This window comes from Chiloscyllium plagiosum, unplaced genomic scaffold, assembly GCF_037043375.1.
Source record: "Chiloscyllium plagiosum isolate Xiang-an unplaced genomic scaffold, Cpla_swu_hap1 HiC_scaffold_9, whole genome shotgun sequence".
In the NCBI taxonomy this organism is placed as follows: Eukaryota; Metazoa; Chordata; class Chondrichthyes; order Orectolobiformes; family Hemiscylliidae; genus Chiloscyllium; species Chiloscyllium plagiosum.
The window spans coordinates 47,792,600-47,810,508 of record NW_028270147.1 but is presented as its reverse complement, the minus strand read 5'-3'; the positions used below and the strand labels follow the sequence as shown (position 1 = coordinate 47,810,508).

General features: G+C 39.8%; 1 protein-coding gene across 1 annotated transcript in view; it reads right to left on the bottom strand.

Moving 5' to 3' along the window:
* faf1 (Fas (TNFRSF6) associated factor 1) overlaps positions 1 to 17,909 on the bottom strand; it is a 414,762-nt gene that overhangs the window by 152,394 nt on the left and 244,459 nt on the right. The window contains exon 9 of the mRNA XM_043699221.2: positions 3,136 to 3,231. Within this exon, the coding sequence (XP_043555156.1) occupies positions 3,136 to 3,231 (96 nt within the window). The remainder of the gene's footprint in view (positions 1 to 3,135; positions 3,232 to 17,909) is intronic.

Sequence of the window (17,909 nt, the reverse complement as noted above, 5' to 3'; positions counted from 1 at the left end):
ACAGAGCACTGGAAAATAATGGGCGTTTTTCCACTTTTTTAAACATACTTTCTCTGCAGAGTCTAATGTCTTTGTTGGATTAAGGGGATACAATTCTCTTTCTGGATTATTGTTTAGTTATTAACTAGTTTGGCAAATTGTTTGAGGAATAAGTTCTGCTTCTAATAAATGAGATTTTTTTGAGTTTGTTCACACATCCGGTGAAAATGTCTTATCTTCTGAATGTAATACACTCGGGAATCAATTGACCATTTCAGTGATTGCATTAACACATTCATATAAGTAGAGTGCAACTTGAGGAGTAGCAGAACTTAATTCTCAGTGCATCTCTCTCATCACTTCTTCTGTGAAAACTAAGGCAAGTACTTGTCTAGCATCTCTGTCACATTTTCATGTACCTTCCCCCACTCTTCATTCCATAGTGGCCTGATCACTACTTTGCTAGTCCTCACAATACTAATCTATCCATAAAATATTTATTTATAATCACTTCTTGAGATTTTTGCTTTCCATTCACTGGAGTTCGTAATATTTCATGACATTTTTCAGTATCAATTACACTTGTCCTGGTTCTAAAGTCTTAAAGCTTATAGTATTTTCTAAAATTTCTGGCCTCTTCACACAACTGATGCCAAACTTTAAATACACACCTTTTACCACCTTCTTGAATTGGAACTGACAGAAGCAGGGAAAGACTTAACATGCTGATAAAAAGGAAATCAAATATCCAGTGCATTTTTTTTTGGATTCATCTCCTGTCCTTAAAAGTACTTACTCTAACAGATATACAGCTCTCTACTCTCGCTTATAAGTCACTAAATGCCTTCCCTTGAAGTAAACTGAAAAATACTTTAGTACCCTGTGTGCTAAGAGGTTCCCAGCCAGTGATGCACTCCTTCCTTCCACATAGGTGACCTTCACACATCGGGAATCATGCATAAAAATGAGCACCAGACACTTCAATTACTTGTATTCTGCCAATCCAAGGGGACGAAAGATGATCAGGGGCTGTTTTTGCATGTGTTGATGTTAAAATCAGATAAGCCATGATCTTATTCAATGGTGGAGCAAGCCCAAAGGGCCCAGTGATCTACTCTTGATCCAAATGTTTGTGCGTCATTTATGCCAATTTTTGAACCTACTTCCTCTGTCTCTACATCTATGCCCTCTTGTTCAAGACTGTCCCAAAAAGGGGAATATCTGTTCAATGTCCACCATATCAATTCCCTTCAGCATTTTATATACTTCAATCAGATTGTCCCCTCATTCTTCTGATCTCCAGCGTTTACAAACCCAAGCTATTTAACAGCTCCTTATATGACAGCCCTTTCATCCCTGGAATCATTCCGGTGAATCTCTTCTGAACTGCCTCAAATGTCACCACATCATCCCCCAAGTAAAGAGACTAAAACTGGACACAGTATTCTAGGTGTGTTCTCAAAAACACCTTATATAATTGTAACAACATTACTTTTATAATCCAGTCCTTTTCCAATAAATGCAAAGATTCCATTTGTCTTTCTTATTGCTGTATACGCTGTACCTGCATACTCACTTTCTGCAATTCACTCACACTCTACGAACATTAAAATAATAATTCGCCCTTTTCTTTTTACAGCCAAATTCAATAATCTTGCACTTATCTACATCAAACTTTATTTGCCGGTTTTTGGCCCATTTAGACTATCAATATCCATCTGTAAACTTTATATCCTCATCACCGTCTGCTTTCCCACCTATTTTAGTATTACCCACGAATTTTGCTATGTTACAGTCTGTCCCTGCTTGCAAATCATTTATATAGATTGTAAACAGTTGAGGTCCAAGAATTGAGCCTTGCAGCACCCACTAGCTATAGTTCACCATCCAGAGAAGGACCAATTTATTCCAATCCTCTGTTTTCTGTCAGTCAAGCAATCCTCTATCCATGTCAATACTCTACCTCTAACCCCATGATCTAACCTTCTGGATTCATCTTTTATGCAGCATTGAGTCAAAAGCCTTCTTGAACTCTCGATATATCACATCCACAGGTTCGCCATTATCCACCTTACTGGTTACATCCTCATAGAACTCCAGCAAGTTTAGCAAGCACAATTGGCCTTCATGAAACAGTGCTGACACTGGTGAATTGAGCTTTGTTTTTCCAAGTGTTCAGTTATCCCTTCCTTCATGATTCACTCCAACAATTTCCCCACTACAGAGGTCAAATTAGCAGGTCTATAGTATTTGAAGAACCGAGGCTAAAGCGTTGAAACAAAATAATAATTGATGCCTCATTTAAAGTATTCAAATTTTTAAAATATATTTGCATTACAATGTAAAGAAACATGTATTGAACAATGTCCATTTTTATTATGTGAGTACAATATAATCAGAATCAAAGGCAAACTAATAATATAAAGTAATCCAATCTCTTCATTAATTATTCAGAGTCATCAATGAATAGAATCTGCAAGTTCATTACTTATAAGCACAGCAGTAAAGCTGCAGTGGGTTTAGTTAGAAAGGGTGAACCAAACACAGTTTAAGAAAATAGTGTGCATTTCTCATCTGCACACAAAAAGATAAGTTAGAATACAATGACTTAAGAACTTTACGAAACGTAGGTAGCTTTTACTGAAGACAACTAATGGTAACATTAACAAGAACGTTTTACTAACATTTCAAATTTTGTGTTGTCTTTCCTCCCGACTCTTAAATACTATCAGAATAGCAGGTGAATCAGAGTCACACCAGTCGCACCTCATGCTGCTCAATGAATGCTTATTTTACAAGTGTGTTAATACAAATGTATCAGCAAACACAAATGGCAATGGTGATTCGGGGAGAAGCTTTTTTTTTAAATACAACAACTTGTGTGTTAGGATTTGCATTGTCACAGAGTGGTGGGGGCCAATGTACAGTTTCCAAAAGGATAATCACCGAAAGAGAATGAATTTGCAGGGTTACGGGGAAAGGACAGGAACAAGTTGAGATGCTTTTGCAAGCACTGATGTGACAGATGAAATTACCACCTTCTGCGTTCTAACCATATGATAATTCTATAGGATGTCTTCTTTCACAAAAAAAGTAGCAAATTCACAGCTTCAGGTTTTAAATTAAATGGAAGTAAAAAGAAAACAATTGCTTTACCTCTTCAGAGTGTTCTCGGGTTTGTGTAGGTGAAGGTCTTTTACTGACTGTTAGTCGGTGGCAAGGATAATTGAGTCCAACAGCAGCCAAAGTAACCTACAAATTGGTTGAGTCAGAGTGAGATTAAAATTAAACTATTAGGCAGTACACGCATCTCAAAGATAGATAAACACAATTTTTATGATCTTCCAGTTTCCAGATTTATTTAGAAATAATTTATCCAAAAATAACTTTGAACATTGGTATTTTGTTCCTGGCTTATATGCTAAACCTAAAGAAATCACCCATTTGGCCTCAGCTGGAGTAGTGTACAGAAGTCTGGATACCACACTTTAAGAAGAATGCAAAGACCTTGAACAGGGTACAAAAGAGGTTTGTTAAGTAAGGTCATACCTGGGATAAAGTGGAGAGATTCACATTCGAGGAGAGAAATGTAAGGACAGACCTGATGTAGGAATTCTAATTACACAGGTTTTGATACAGCTAATAGAAAGAAACTGTTTTCTATGGAGCGTGGGTTACTAACCAGAGGTCACTAATTTCAAAGAATTGCAAAAACAACAGGAAGACTATTCACAGGGATTTATCAGGATCTGGAGCATCTGAAAGGGTAGCAGAAAAAGGTTCCATAGGAACATAGAAAGAGAACTGGACATGCACTTGAAGAGGACTAATTTGTTCGGTTATCGGGAAACATCTGAAGTGCCAGAGTAAGCAGGAATGCTCTTTCAAATTACCAGTTTGGGGGAAAGGACTATTCTTTAAGATTTATCCATATTTCTAACCTTGTATTATTTTCAGACATATCAATAAATAGAAAAAGAGAGCCTTCATTTAGTTGAAGATTTAGCATCTATTTTACTACTGCACAAAACAGCAAATATCTGATGCTCCTTTCTCTTCCAGCCATCCACAATTCCAGTGACAACAAGATACCACCTTCACAACAGTTACAGATCCATGGTAACGCTATTGGCACAACATTTGAAATTTGCCACACAGTGAAGAGACTAACAGTATAAGCTGAATTTTAACATCATATAAGCAGTACTATAAAGGTTTGCTCTATCTTACTTATTTCCTTCTCTGAGGAGATAGGCAATGTAAATTTTCAGACTGGCAAACCAATGGTAAATATCTAAAAACTCTGAGTGCAAGTTTCCCTCCAATATTTAAAAACAACTATTTCTTCCTTTCCAAAATTCCTCAATGGTTTTCTTTGTTCGAAGACTCATCTAAATGGTGTAAATGAGATTCGAAATGAAGCAACAGAGCACTGGCTGTTCATCATTGGTTGATGATCCATTTCTGTACTAGCCACAGTAATTTATTCGGTCACCTTGTATTTTTCTTACCCACAGACTGATGAATATTTGACTTTCTTCTGGACACAATATGATTTTCTCATTCAAATTTTTTATGCATGTGCCTTTTCTATTCTCAGATATCAGGTAAATCTCTTCATTTCCTCCCCTCAGGATAACAATGCTCGACTTGGTCACTGTTGTACATTTCAATATGCTACAAACATTGCTCTGTGCCAGTTGTTTTTCATTCTTCACGTCCATTTTTAAAAATACAAGCACTTCATTTGTGTTGGACTTTTCTATCTTGTATTCACATTTCTAACAGGTGACAGAACATTCCTAAATTTTCTCTGCATGGACTGGAGCATTAAACAGCCTTTCTACTAAAGTTGATTGCATATTTTTCATACAAAATGTAAAATCAGGCTTCGCAGACTATATCTCATACACATTTGCAAGCTTTAGTCCATTTTCTTTAAGCCATATCTTAGCTTGGCTGTAACATGATAATCTTTGGCACTGAGGCATCATAAGCTTGAGGATTCGAGTTCCATTTAAGGACTTGCAGGACTTGTACAGAAACTAACATTTCATGATTGATTTCAATTTAATTATCATATTATCAAAGTACATTTATTGATTAATCTCACACAATAATATTCTGCTTAAGGGTAGCCAATGTAGATCTTCACACCATAACATTAAATGACTCTGATTAGCTTAATTTGAAAAGCACCATGGGTGAAGACAATAATCTTATGTTTAGAGTTACAGCTGTAAGGCTGAAACACATCAGTTTTGTTTCGATCCAGATTCCCAAGAAGGAAGAAGACAGAGAGAGTATACTCCTGGCTTGTCAAGGAATCAACCAAAGCTGTGTCCTTGTACTGATGTAAGTATAAAGGTAAAGTTGCCATGGTTTGACTGAACCAACTTGGGTGCTCTCTCATTAGAGAGACACAACTGATACTATTTTAACCTATGGGTCACCACTGCTCAGGCAAAGGGAGAGGTTGAGAAGGACAGTCCTTTGTGGTAAGCTCAGCCAGTGCAGGAATTGAACCCACATTGTTGTTGTCATTCTGCATCGCAAACCAGCTGTCCAGCTAACTGATCTAACCGATCCCTATTTGAAGCATAGCAACTGAATAAATATAACTTGGTATTAGAGCTAACTTTAAGTGTTTAAGTTTGTAATCGCCTAATCACTGAGACTTTAAAACAATTTATAGAGCTGAAAATGTGTTGCTGGAAAAGCGCAGCAGGTCAGGCAGCATCCAGGGAACAGGAGAATCGACGTTTCGGGCATAAGCCCTTCTTCAGCCCTGAAGAAGGGCTTATGCCCGAAACGTCGATTCTCCTGTTCCCTGGATGCTGCCTGACCTGCTGTGCTTTTCCAGCAACACATTTTCAGCTCTGATCTCCAGCATCTGCAGACCTCACTTTCTCCTCAACAATTTATAGAGACAAGTATCTTCTGCATTAGTTTTGCCTTTAAAGTATAAAGGGTAGCAATCGGTTTTCTAGCATTCCAACAGCAAAAACAAAACCATACAGAACAAAGACTCTTGGAAGGGAAAACAAATTGTTAGTGATAAGTGAATGTTTCATTTATGGGAATTCTGTCAATTTAGGCAACATTGAAACATGAGCTCGAAGGTGTCAACCATTGCCTCCCAACTGAAAATGCTTCCCCTTTTTTAAACAATGAAGTCAAGAATATTTCAAGTTGTCCTATTATTTAAGTAAACTGACAATAACAAAAGAGGATCAAACCATGGATAATTGACAATTTAAGGAATTTAAGGCAAGTCAAAAGATAATGGGAGATAACATCAGTCAATGTTTGTCACCTTTAAGAACCAATTAAAGATTAATCATGCATCGTTTAAACTAATTAGCATGAACTCTCATCCAACCTAGGCCTATCAAACTTAACAATGTAATTGATCACATCATGGTCTGTAGTTTAGAAATAAGTTATTAAGCAACAGTTATACAACAAGGAATGCACAGGAAGAATTTTGAAGTTATCCTACTTCCAACCAAGAGTGGAAGACCTTCGATGCATTGGAAACAGACCAAGAAACCAAATGTTGACCTGTGCTCTGGATTCAACTGGAAAACAAGAATCATCACACCTCCATATAGTTGCTGCTCTGCTTTGATAGGTATTATTTATAATCTAAGTTAAAATCCCTCAGTTACTGCACTAACCTGTTTCCTTATTGGTTAAAATCTTAAACGAGCAAATTAATATTGGAATTTGAGTATAGGACCTGTAAAATGTATGGGCTTGAGCACAAAAATATAGGCTGACACTCCAGCACAGTGCTGAAAAATGCCATACTGTCAGAGCTGCTGTCTTTCTGCTGAGATATTAAACCAAGACTTCAAGTGTCCTGAGGCAAAAGTTCATTATGCCCAACAAATACTGGGGATACAAGAAATTCCTCAATCACCATTATCATTTTACTAACATTGCAGCAGAGACTACACCTCAAACTTACTTAACTGATATATTGTTCTCTTTGCAGACAAACTTAAGAGGTATAATTGCACAGAACATTTCTAAATATATAAATTAAAGTAATTCTAAATGAGTAGTCAACAAGACTTATGCTTCCAAATGACAGTTACCCAAATTAACTTTAACAATAAAAAATATGAATTATATAGGGTCTTTAGGAGACTAAAAAATTTCAGGTGTCTTAAGTCCATATCAAACAAAATTCGGCACTTAGCCACTTAAAAACAGAATGTCAGAGCTTAGATTCTACCCAGCTGAATGCAGAGCTGCCAATAGTGGTTTGAAGTAGTTTGAGTATGAACAGGAGGCTAGAATTGGAGAAGTATTAATGTTACAGGTGAATGTAGGGATGGACAAGGGACAAGGTCATGGAAGGATGTGAAAATAAAGATGAATACTATTGTTGGTTATGTGATGTAGGGTGAGTGAGAGAGAGAAAGAGAGAGAGAGAGATATAGAGACAGAGAGAGAGAGATACAGAGAGAGAGAGATACAGAGAGAGAGAGATACAGAGAGAGAGAGATACAGAGAGAGAGAGAGAGAGATACAGAGAGAGAGAGATGCAATCTTCTTCTGGATAAGGTCCCTGACCTGAAAGGAGTAAATGAGGTCCCTACTGGGCAATCATACTTGCGACTCAACTGATCAAAGGACATCATGACCACCCGGTCAAATAAATCTCCCAGACAAGAGATTCCCCTGGATGCCCATAACTTAAGACCAGAATCTTGGCATTTCTACTATAGGAGAGAGAGAAGAGGTTTCAGATAAACTGCCTTCGCTTTGTCGCATCACTCTTCGCATTTAGACCGTATTGATGACAATTGGGTTCTGACAATAATCTGTGACTATCCTCATCTTATCCATAAATAACAGATAAATAAGTGGGCACTTCGCCTGCAAGGCCTCAATATCCAGCCATATTGACCTTGGATCCTCACAAGCCCAATCATTCACAAAAGATAATAGGGAGCTTATTTGATACCTCTTGATGTCTGGAAAGTCTACCCTCCTCCACCCCAAAATTCCCTGGGGAAACTGCAGTTTAGCAATCTTAATGAGAAGCTGCCTGTGACACCAAACAAAAGAACAGAGCTAACATCTGGGTTTCTGTAACGTTTGCCGAGGCAACATCAGAGGGAGCATTTACATGGGATATAATAACCGAGAAAAAATATTCATTTTGATAAGAGCCATTCAGCCTAACCAAGATATTGGAAGAACTTTCCAACGCTGAAGCTCGATAAGGTAGGATCAAGTGCACAAAGTTAGCCTTATATAAGTCGTCAAAGGTGGGAGTAATGAAAATGCCGAGGTACAGAAAACCTCCCTGTGACCACCTAAAAGGGAATCGCATTTCACCTTTAAGATCGGGTATTCCTGAGACATGGCCTCCGACTTCAAAAAAATTAATCTTATTTCCTGAGAACAAGCCAAATAAATTGATACATTGTATTAAATGAGGCATAGACGCTGCCGGATTTGATAGGAAAAGGAGAACACCACCTGCACTGAGTGTGATCTTATCCGCCCCTGATCCCACATCTGGGGTAACTATATTGGGGTCCCTTCGGATAGGCTTCGCCAACGGCTCAATCACCAGCGTGAACAACAGTGGTGAGAGGGGACAACCTTGTCAGCTGCCTCTACCGACATTAAAATGATTAGATCTTATGCCATAAGTAAGGACCGCTGCCATAGGATCACAATATAGCACTTGTACCCATCTGGTAAAGACCTAACCGAGAACAACATGCTCCAGAGCACAAAAAAGATTCCGCCACTGCACCCAGTCAAATGCCTTCTCCACGACAAGAGAGACCACCAAGCCCGGAACAGACCTCTGCTGACACACCTGGACCATGTTCAGTACTCTTCTAACGTTATTAGAGGACCTATGGTCCTTAATAAAACCTGTCTGGTCCTCCTTTACAAAAAGAGCAACACCTTCTCCAATCTCAACGCGAATGTCTTAGGTAAAATTTTGAAATCCGAGTTTAGCAGTGAAATAGGCCTGTATGAAGCACAGTCCTCCAGGGCCTTCCCCTCTTGAGAATGAGAGAAATATTAACTTCTCTCAGAGAGTGGGAGGCAGTCCTGACTGTATGAATAATTGCATCTATCCAGCATTGGTCCAGCCAACATATTAATAAATTCCTTATAAAACTCATTCCGAAGGGTGCCTTGCTACTTTGGAGCTGTCTTACCATCTCCTATATATCTTGCACAGTCAAGGGATCATTCAAGAGGGACACCTGCTCCAGAGTCACACCTGGAAAGTTTAGGTTCTTAAAAAGACTCTATTTTTGCCAACCTGTCATCACAGCCCTCTGACCAATACAACCCGGACTAAAATTTTGTAAAATCCATATTAATCTTTTTGGAATAGGAAGAAAGAGTCCCAGTCACCTCTCTGATAGATGTGATAGGCTGGGTTGGGGGACGCTCTTTTTCCTAGCCAAATATGCCAAGTATTTACCTGGCCTATCCACATACTCAAATAACCTTTGTTTCACGAAAGAGATCTCTCTCTTCGTTGTTTGAGTAAGCACGGATTTCAGAGGCGCTTGGAGCACTGTGATTCACTGTAACTTAATCACGGATGGCCTTTCAAAGTATATGGTTTTGGCTGGCTTCAGCCAGGCCTGGAGAAGACGTTGCTGCTCCCCCCTCGGTCATTTCTGATGAGCTGAATAAGAGATGATATACCCCTTGCATAGTCCTTGACAGTCTCCCAAAGCACAGATGGGTTACTGGCTGTGCCCAAGTCCAAGAACGCTTTAAACTCCCACAAGAAGTAATCGATAAACTTATTATCCTTAAGGAGAAAAGGATCCATGCACCAATGCCGCGAACTTACCCCATTACCTCGGCCTTAACCTCCAAATACACTGCTGCATTATCAGAAATGGCTATGTTTCCAATTTTAAAGGACAAAACCAAATTCAAACAAGCCGATGGAGCAAGAAAAATATCAATCCTTATGCAACACTTGTGCGGATTGGCGATAAAGGTGAAGGCCCTACCTGCCAGGTGAAGACATCTCCATACATCCACCAATCCCAACTCCCCCTCTTAAGTCCACCAGTTGTTTAGACTGCGGGAAGGTACCCAGGGGACCCCTGGGCATCCCATCCACTGTGGGATCCATGAGGCGGATTAAGTCTCCCCCCAGAATAGAATGACGTGTCCCAAGGGCAATCAACCGAAAGAGCGCATCCGTCAGAAATTTAAGGGGGTGTGCTGGGGGACAGTAAACATTCAAAATACTGTACTCCTCACCATGTATTAAAGCTTTGAAAATCACGAACTGTCCATATTCATCCTTAATTTGATCTAAGGATTGGAATGGGAGATTCTTCTGAACAAGTATAGCCACTTCCCCGCTTTTACTGTTAAAAGATGAAACTAACACCTGGCCAAATCCCGCCTATTGCAACTTCAGATGCTCCTTCTCATCAAGATGGGTTTCTTCTAACAGAGCGACATCTACCCTCTCCTTTCCGAGACGTGAAAGTACTTGCCTTTTTGTAATCGGTAACTGACTTCCCTTAATATTTCAGGTGCACCATTTGAGCGAACAACTAGCCATAGTCATCTAAAACAGCCCGATCCCCGAGAGGAAGAACCCTACTCACGATGCACCGAGTGGAAACAGTTAAAGAAGAACACATCTACAAAAACTATCGAAACAAAACTTTTAAAAACTACAATTACAATAAACAAATATAAAAAACAGATACTGGGATACTTTCCCCCATGCCCACAGGGGACACACAGACTACCTACAAACATCTCCATGGCTCCTTCAAATTGAAGCTGCACCCAAACCCAGGCAAAACAAAAGTAAAGAATACATAGATGTTATAAGCACAGGAATTAAAAGTAGGCATTTCACCGATCCCACCCATAAATCAACCTCCATTATTGCTGGAAAATCAAAGCAAAAATTCCAAAAATGCTTCCCAAACCCCAGGAAAGCAAAAAGGAAGAAAACAAAATTACAGGGACAAAACAAAATGAGAAAAAAAGAACTATTATTGTCCATACTGCTTGAGCCAGTCAGTCTATTTTAAAGTGTCCAAAAAGTTCTTTGCTTTCTCTGATGAGTCAAAGACACGTATGGACCCTCCATGGCTGAAACGGGGCACTGCCAGGTACCTTACGGAGTACTGGATATCCAGATGTCCCCCAACCTTTTCTTTACCTCAACAAATGTCTTCCTCTTGTGGATCACGGACATAGAAAAGTCCTAAAAATCTTCTAAATCAGAGCATGTGGATCCTTCGCCAATGTTCTGGAAGCTTCCAACACCCTTTCTTTGTCTTTATAGGACTGGAATTGCACTAAGACCAGGCAGGCCGCTGGTCCGACCCTGGTCTGCGCACTGTGACCCAGTGAGCTCAATCAATCAGCATCCGGCCCACCTCAGCTTCCCATCTCAGAATCTGCAGCAGCCATTGCTCAAAAAAACTAGCTGGCTGATTCCTTTCTTCTCGCTCCAACAGTCCAATAATGTGAATGTTCTTTTTCCGACCTCGATTTTCGAGGTCTTCGACCTGCTCCACTAAGGCCTGAACTTGCTTTTCCAGAGCTTGGATCTGTCCTGCCAAAGATTTGGCCAAAGTCTCTGACGCTGTGGTCCACCGCTTGACCTCCTCTACATGCTGCAAGAGATGCTGCATCTTCCACTCATGCTTTTGCAGGATGGCCAAGATGAGTTCCAGCCTGGCCTGGGTTTCTTCCATTGTTGACTTGATCTTTTCTCGGAGTTTAACATAGTCTGAAGACAGGCCTTGCTGAGCAGCTAAGTCCAGCGCGGCTTTTATGGAGGTTGACACTACGCAGATGTACCCACTACTGCAGAGGAGTGCCCTGCTTGTTGAGATCCACACTGCCCTTTGCCTTTAGTTATCTTCACAGTTCACTAGAAAAGGATATATAGCGATTCTAATCGCTTAGAATTACCGATTTTTCCCAGAATGGCTAAAATGTGGAGGGTAAAAGCACTACTTTGCCTGAGTTATGGTGCAGAGCTCAGCAAGGCAGACTAATTAGATTTCTGTCATCTTGAAGACAATAGACAATAGGTGCAGGAGTAGGCCATTCTGCCCTTCGAGCCTGCACCACCATTCAATATGATCATGGCTGATCATCCTTAATCAGTATCCTGTTCCTGCCTTATCTCCATAACCCTTGATTCCACTTTCCTTGAGAGCTCTATCCAACTCTTTCTTAAATGAATCCAGAGACTGGGCCTCCACTGCCCTCTGGGGCAGAGCATTCCATACAGTCACCACTCTCTGGGTGAAGAAGTTTCTCCTCATCTCTGTCCAAAATGGCCTACCCGTATTTTTAAGCTGTGTCCTCTGGTTCGGCACTCACCCATCAGCGGAAACATGTTTCCTGCCTCCAGAGTGTCCAATCCTTTCATAATCTTATATGTCTCAATCAGATCCCCTCTCAGTCTTCTAAAGTCAAGGGTATACAAGCCCAGTCGCTCCAGTCTTTCAGTGTAAGTTAGTCCCGCCATTCCAGGAATTGACCTCGTGTACCTACGCTGCACTCCCTCAATAGCCAGAATGTCTTTCTTCAAATTTGGAGACCAGAACTGCATACAGTACTCCAGGTGTGGTCTCACCAGGGCCCTGTACAGCTGCAGAAGAACCTCTTTGTTTCTATACTCAATCCCTCTTGTTATGAAGGCCAGCATGCTATTAGCCTTCTTCACTACCTGCTGTACCTGCATGCTTACCTTCATTGACTGGTGTACAAGAACACCCAGATCTCTTTGTACTGCCCCTTTACCTAAATTGATTCCATTGAGGTAGTAATCTGCCTTCCTGTTCTTGCCACCAAAGTGGATAACCATACATTTATCCACATTAAACTGCATCTGCCATGCATCTGACCACTCACCTAACCTGCCCAGGTCACTCTGTAATCTTCTAACATCCTCCTCACATTTCACCCTGCCACCCAGCTTAGTATCATCAGCAAATTTGCTAATGTTATTACTAATACCATCTTCTATATCATTAACATATATTGTAAAAAGCTGCGGTCCCAGCACTGATCTCTGCGGTACTCCACTGGTCACTGCCTGCCATTCCAAAATGGAGCAGTTTATCACTACTCTTTGTTTCCTATCAGCCAACCAACTTTCAATCCAAGTTAGTACTTTGCCCCCAATACCATGCACCCTAACCTCCTATGTGGGACTTTATCAAAAGCATTCTGAAAGTCCAGGTACACTACATCTACTGGATCTCCCTCGTCCATCTTCAGATTTCCCCTTCATAAATCCATGCTGACTCTGACCTATCCTGTTACTACTATCCAGATGTGTCGAAATTTCATCCTTTATAATAAGACTCCAGCATCTTTCCCACCACTGAGGTCAGACTAATTGGTCTATAATTTCCTGCTTTCTCTCTCTCACCTTTCTTAAAAAGTGGTACAACATTAGCCACCCTCCAATCCGCAGGAACTGATCCCGAATCTATTGAACTCTGGAAAATAATCACCAACACATCCACGATTTCTTGAGCCACCTCCTTCAGTACCCTGGAATGTAGACCATCAGGCTCTGGGGACTTATCAACCTTAAGACCTAACAGTCTCTCCAACACCAATTCCTGGCAAATATAAATTCCATTAAGTTCAGGACCTTCAGCCACTGTTACCTCAGGGAGATTGCTTGTGTCTTCCCCAGTGAACACAGATCTGAAGTACCAATTCAATTCTTCTGCCATTTCTTTGTTCCCTGTAATATATTCCCCTGTTTCTGTCTTCAAGGGCCCAATTTTAGTATTAACCATTTTTTTGCCTTTCACATACCTAAAAAAGCTTTTACTATCCTCCTTTATATTTTTGGCCAGTTTACCTTCGTACCTCATTTTTTCTCTGCGTATTTCCTTCTTAGTAATCCTCTGTTGTTCTTTAAAAGCTTCCCAGTCCTCCGTTTTCCCATTTATCTTTGCTATGTTATACTTTTTCTCTTTCAACTTTATATGTTTCTTAACTTCCCTCGTCAGCCATGGCCACCCATGCCTCCTCCTAGGATCTTTCTTCCTTTTTGGAATGAACTGATCCTGCATCTTCTGCATTATACACAGAAATATCCGCCATTGTTCTTCCACTGTCTTCCCTGCCAAGGTATTGCCCCATTGAACTTTGGCCAGCTCCTCCCTCATAGCTCCATAGTTCCCTTTATTCAACAGAAATATTGTCACTTCTGATTGAATCCCCCTAATGTCACTTTTAATTGCAAACATAATGATATTTAATATAGATTTAATATATTGTTATTTAATAACTTCATGTGTAATTTGTTCTCTTATTCATTCTAATATTCAACGTTATTTAATGATTTCCATGGAATGCTAATGGTGCCCGAGTGAGCTAACTGGGTAGTGGGTGGACAAGGAGATAGGCCTGCAGCATGGCAGAAAAGTGGATGAGGGTTTAGATTAGGCCAGGGAGAGTAGGGTTGGGGGCCAGGAGACAGATGTGTTGTTGATGATGATTTGGGTTTTGAATCAAACAGGTATCTGCAACTCTTTGAGGGAAATTTGGCAAGGTGGTGTGAGATCATTGAAATGGGTAACAAGTCCAGGAAGGTGGGATGGGGTTTAGGGCCACAGACGTGAAATTAAATTTGAAAAGGAACTGCAGTTCAAAGCTCATGCTTACGTAGTTATAATTTACCACAGTATACATCAGTTTTATTAACATTTGTATCTTGCACGTTGAAACGGTAATTACTTTCTGCCAAATATGTCAATTTATTTATGAAAAGGTTAAAGATATAAAAGTGCTCTGACAGACCATTCTGGATTAGCATTTTACCACATTTGAAGTAGTTTACGGTTAAAGTGCTTTGGGCAACTCAGTTTTGAAAAATATGCCCAAAATTAGAAGAAAAGTTAAACATGAGATTCTGGAACTAACTAGATATCAAAACAGACATACAGGTCCAGAGCAATTATCTTGGAAACCTTGTGTAAATAGCACACAGAATGTAATCTGTACAAGTGAGGCCACTTCTATTCTGACCTAATATGTGAATCCTATGGTCAAGTAAACTTATTTTTTCTGTTTCACAAAATTAGATCAAATTATATCAAGATAGCAAACTTACTATTGCAAATGGTGCAAAGTTATTTAATTGTATCTTATCAACTTAAATTCAAACAGCCAATTGGAATCCAAGTGATTTTTAAAAAGAACTAACTTAACCTTTTCTCAATATGATCCCAATCGACAAATCAATCCAATGTTTACTTTTCCACAACTACTTATTTTTGGACATGTATGACTATTTTTCTTCATGCTGCTAATTTTATATATTTCTATTATGGTGCCTAGGAACTCACTGCGATAATGATTTAGCAACTTCTACTGAAATTTAGCTCTAGCTGAACCATCAGAGTATCTGAGACTCACAACAATTGTGATTTTTGTGCATAGTTGAAAATAAAAACTCTTAACAATAAAAGCTATAAATACCTGGATTTATGAATTCCTTTCACAGAGGTAACTTCACTTTACAACTTGGTCATTAAAATATCAATTAAAGGTAGGCAGTGCATAGGTGTAATGAGGGAGGAAAAGAAGAAATCAGCAACATCATCTTGCAAAATCTATTGAAAATGTATGTTACACTTTAATATCAATTCCAGACAGAACTAATTCCCAAAAACAAAATGTTGAAATTATTCAGGTTATAGCAACATTCTTATGAAGAAAAGCAGTTAACATTTCAGGCCTATGACCTTTTAGCAGAAATGGGAAATTTAGAAATTAAGAGGTCTTGAGTCCTCTAGTTCAAGATTCCCCAACATGTTCCCTGTCAAGTCCCCTCAGATTTTTCAATAAGGTTTTGAATAAAGTGTGAATGAGACAAAGACAAAAGGAAGATCTATGATAGGGTGGAAGTCAGAGAGATTTGAATGGCACGACAGTCAACAAGCTTGACCCTGAGTTTCCAGTGACCTGTCATTTCAATTCCTCACCTGACACTCAGAGTAGCATTTCTGTCCTTGGCCTACTATTCTGTTCCAATGAAGTTCAAAGTTCAGAAAGAGGATAAGAAAAAGGAGCGGAGTTGGGCTACTCAGCCCCTTAAGCCTACCCTGTTCTTCTGTAAGATCATAGCTCATGTGCCCCAGATCTCAACCCTTCTGTGCCAGTTCCTCATTGCCCTCAACTCAATGTTTCAAAAATGTATCGACATCTTCTTTAAATACTGTGTGCATTGTTCATTAACCAAAATTGCCCACTAGCCAGTCTTATTTAGCTGTGTCTTTATACTACTGTTAATGCCCTTATTAAATGTGACTAGGAGAAATTGTGGACTGCAGATGACAGAGAACAGAGTTGAAAAGTGTGGCACTGGAAAAGCACAACAGGTCAGGCAGCATCCAAGGAACTGAGAGTCGATGTTTCGGGCACAAGCCGTTCATCAGGAAGGGGGCTCCTTGGATGCTGCCTAACCTACTGTGCCACACTTTGACACTTATTAAAGATGACGACACTGATTTGAGACACTAATTGCTCCCCCTCAAAGTGAATTTCAAACTCTACAACTTTGTGATCATGAGCGGATCTTTAACTGTGAGATCTCTTGCTAATTCTATCTCATTGTACTTTACTGGATCTCAGTCAACCTGTTCCTGAATGGTTCCTGCAATGCACTGCTCAAAGAAACAATACTCGATGCACCCTACAAATTTGTTTTCCATTTTACCCTTGTACATCTGATTTACCCGGTCAATATACAGATTAAAATCACCAAAGGCAATTGTAATGCCTTTCTTACACGCCTCATTAATTCCCAGTTTATACTTCGTCCTACACTGAGGCAACTCTTCAGGGGCCTATATATAACTACCAGCCATGACTGCCTTACTTTGCCATTCCTTATTTCCACCCAAACTGATCTCACATCATGATCTATTGCACCTATATCAGTAGTCACCACTGCTCTGATACTTAGTTTTATTAGCAAAGTTATCCACCTCTTCTTCTGGAACATGGAAAAAACCATAACCTTGAATATTGAGTTCCCAATTCCAATCACCCTGCAAGCACTTTTCTGTAACAGCTAGAAATATAAAAATATTTCTAGTTGTGCTGTCAACTCATCTATCTTGTTACAAATGCTGCATGCATCCAGATAACGAATCTTAGCTTTGATTGTTTTATTTTCTATTACACTCATCAGTTTATTTTTCCTACCCTTTCCTGACATATTTTCATTATAGTTTGCCTCTTCACCATGCTGCACTTCTGCTCTTGTTTCTTTTTGATGTTTTAAACTTCTTTTAATATGGCCCTCCCAAGCACTAATTAGTTTAATTCCCTATCTACAAACCTAATTATAGCATTTGCCAGGACAGTGGTTCTTGCATTGTTGAACTGAAGACAATCTCAGTGAAAAGCTCTCTCTTTCTCCAATACTGTGTGCCAGTGACCCCATGAATTGGAACACATATCTTCCATACAAATCTTTGAGCCACACAATACCTCCCGAATTTTATTTATCCTACATCAATTTGCATGTATTTCTGGCAGAAATCCAGAGATTATTATTTTGGTGATTCTGCTTTTCAAGTTAGCCCCAAGTTATACAATCTCTTAGCAGAGCCTTTCTCCTTGTCCTACCTCTGACATGGGTACCTACATGGGCTATGACAACTAGATCTGTTCCCTCCTATTCCAAATTCCCATCGAATCACAAAGATACCCTTAACCTCAGTATCAGGTAGACAATGCAGCCTTTGCTGCAGACACCAGTATCGATTCCTCTCACTATGCTCTGCCCTGTAACTACATTTTTCTTCTAGCAGAAACAGTTTCAAGGGGCTGTCTGCCGTGCGTTTTATCACCTGCTGCTATTGCCCTTCTCACACAGGTCTACCCTCCCAATCTGC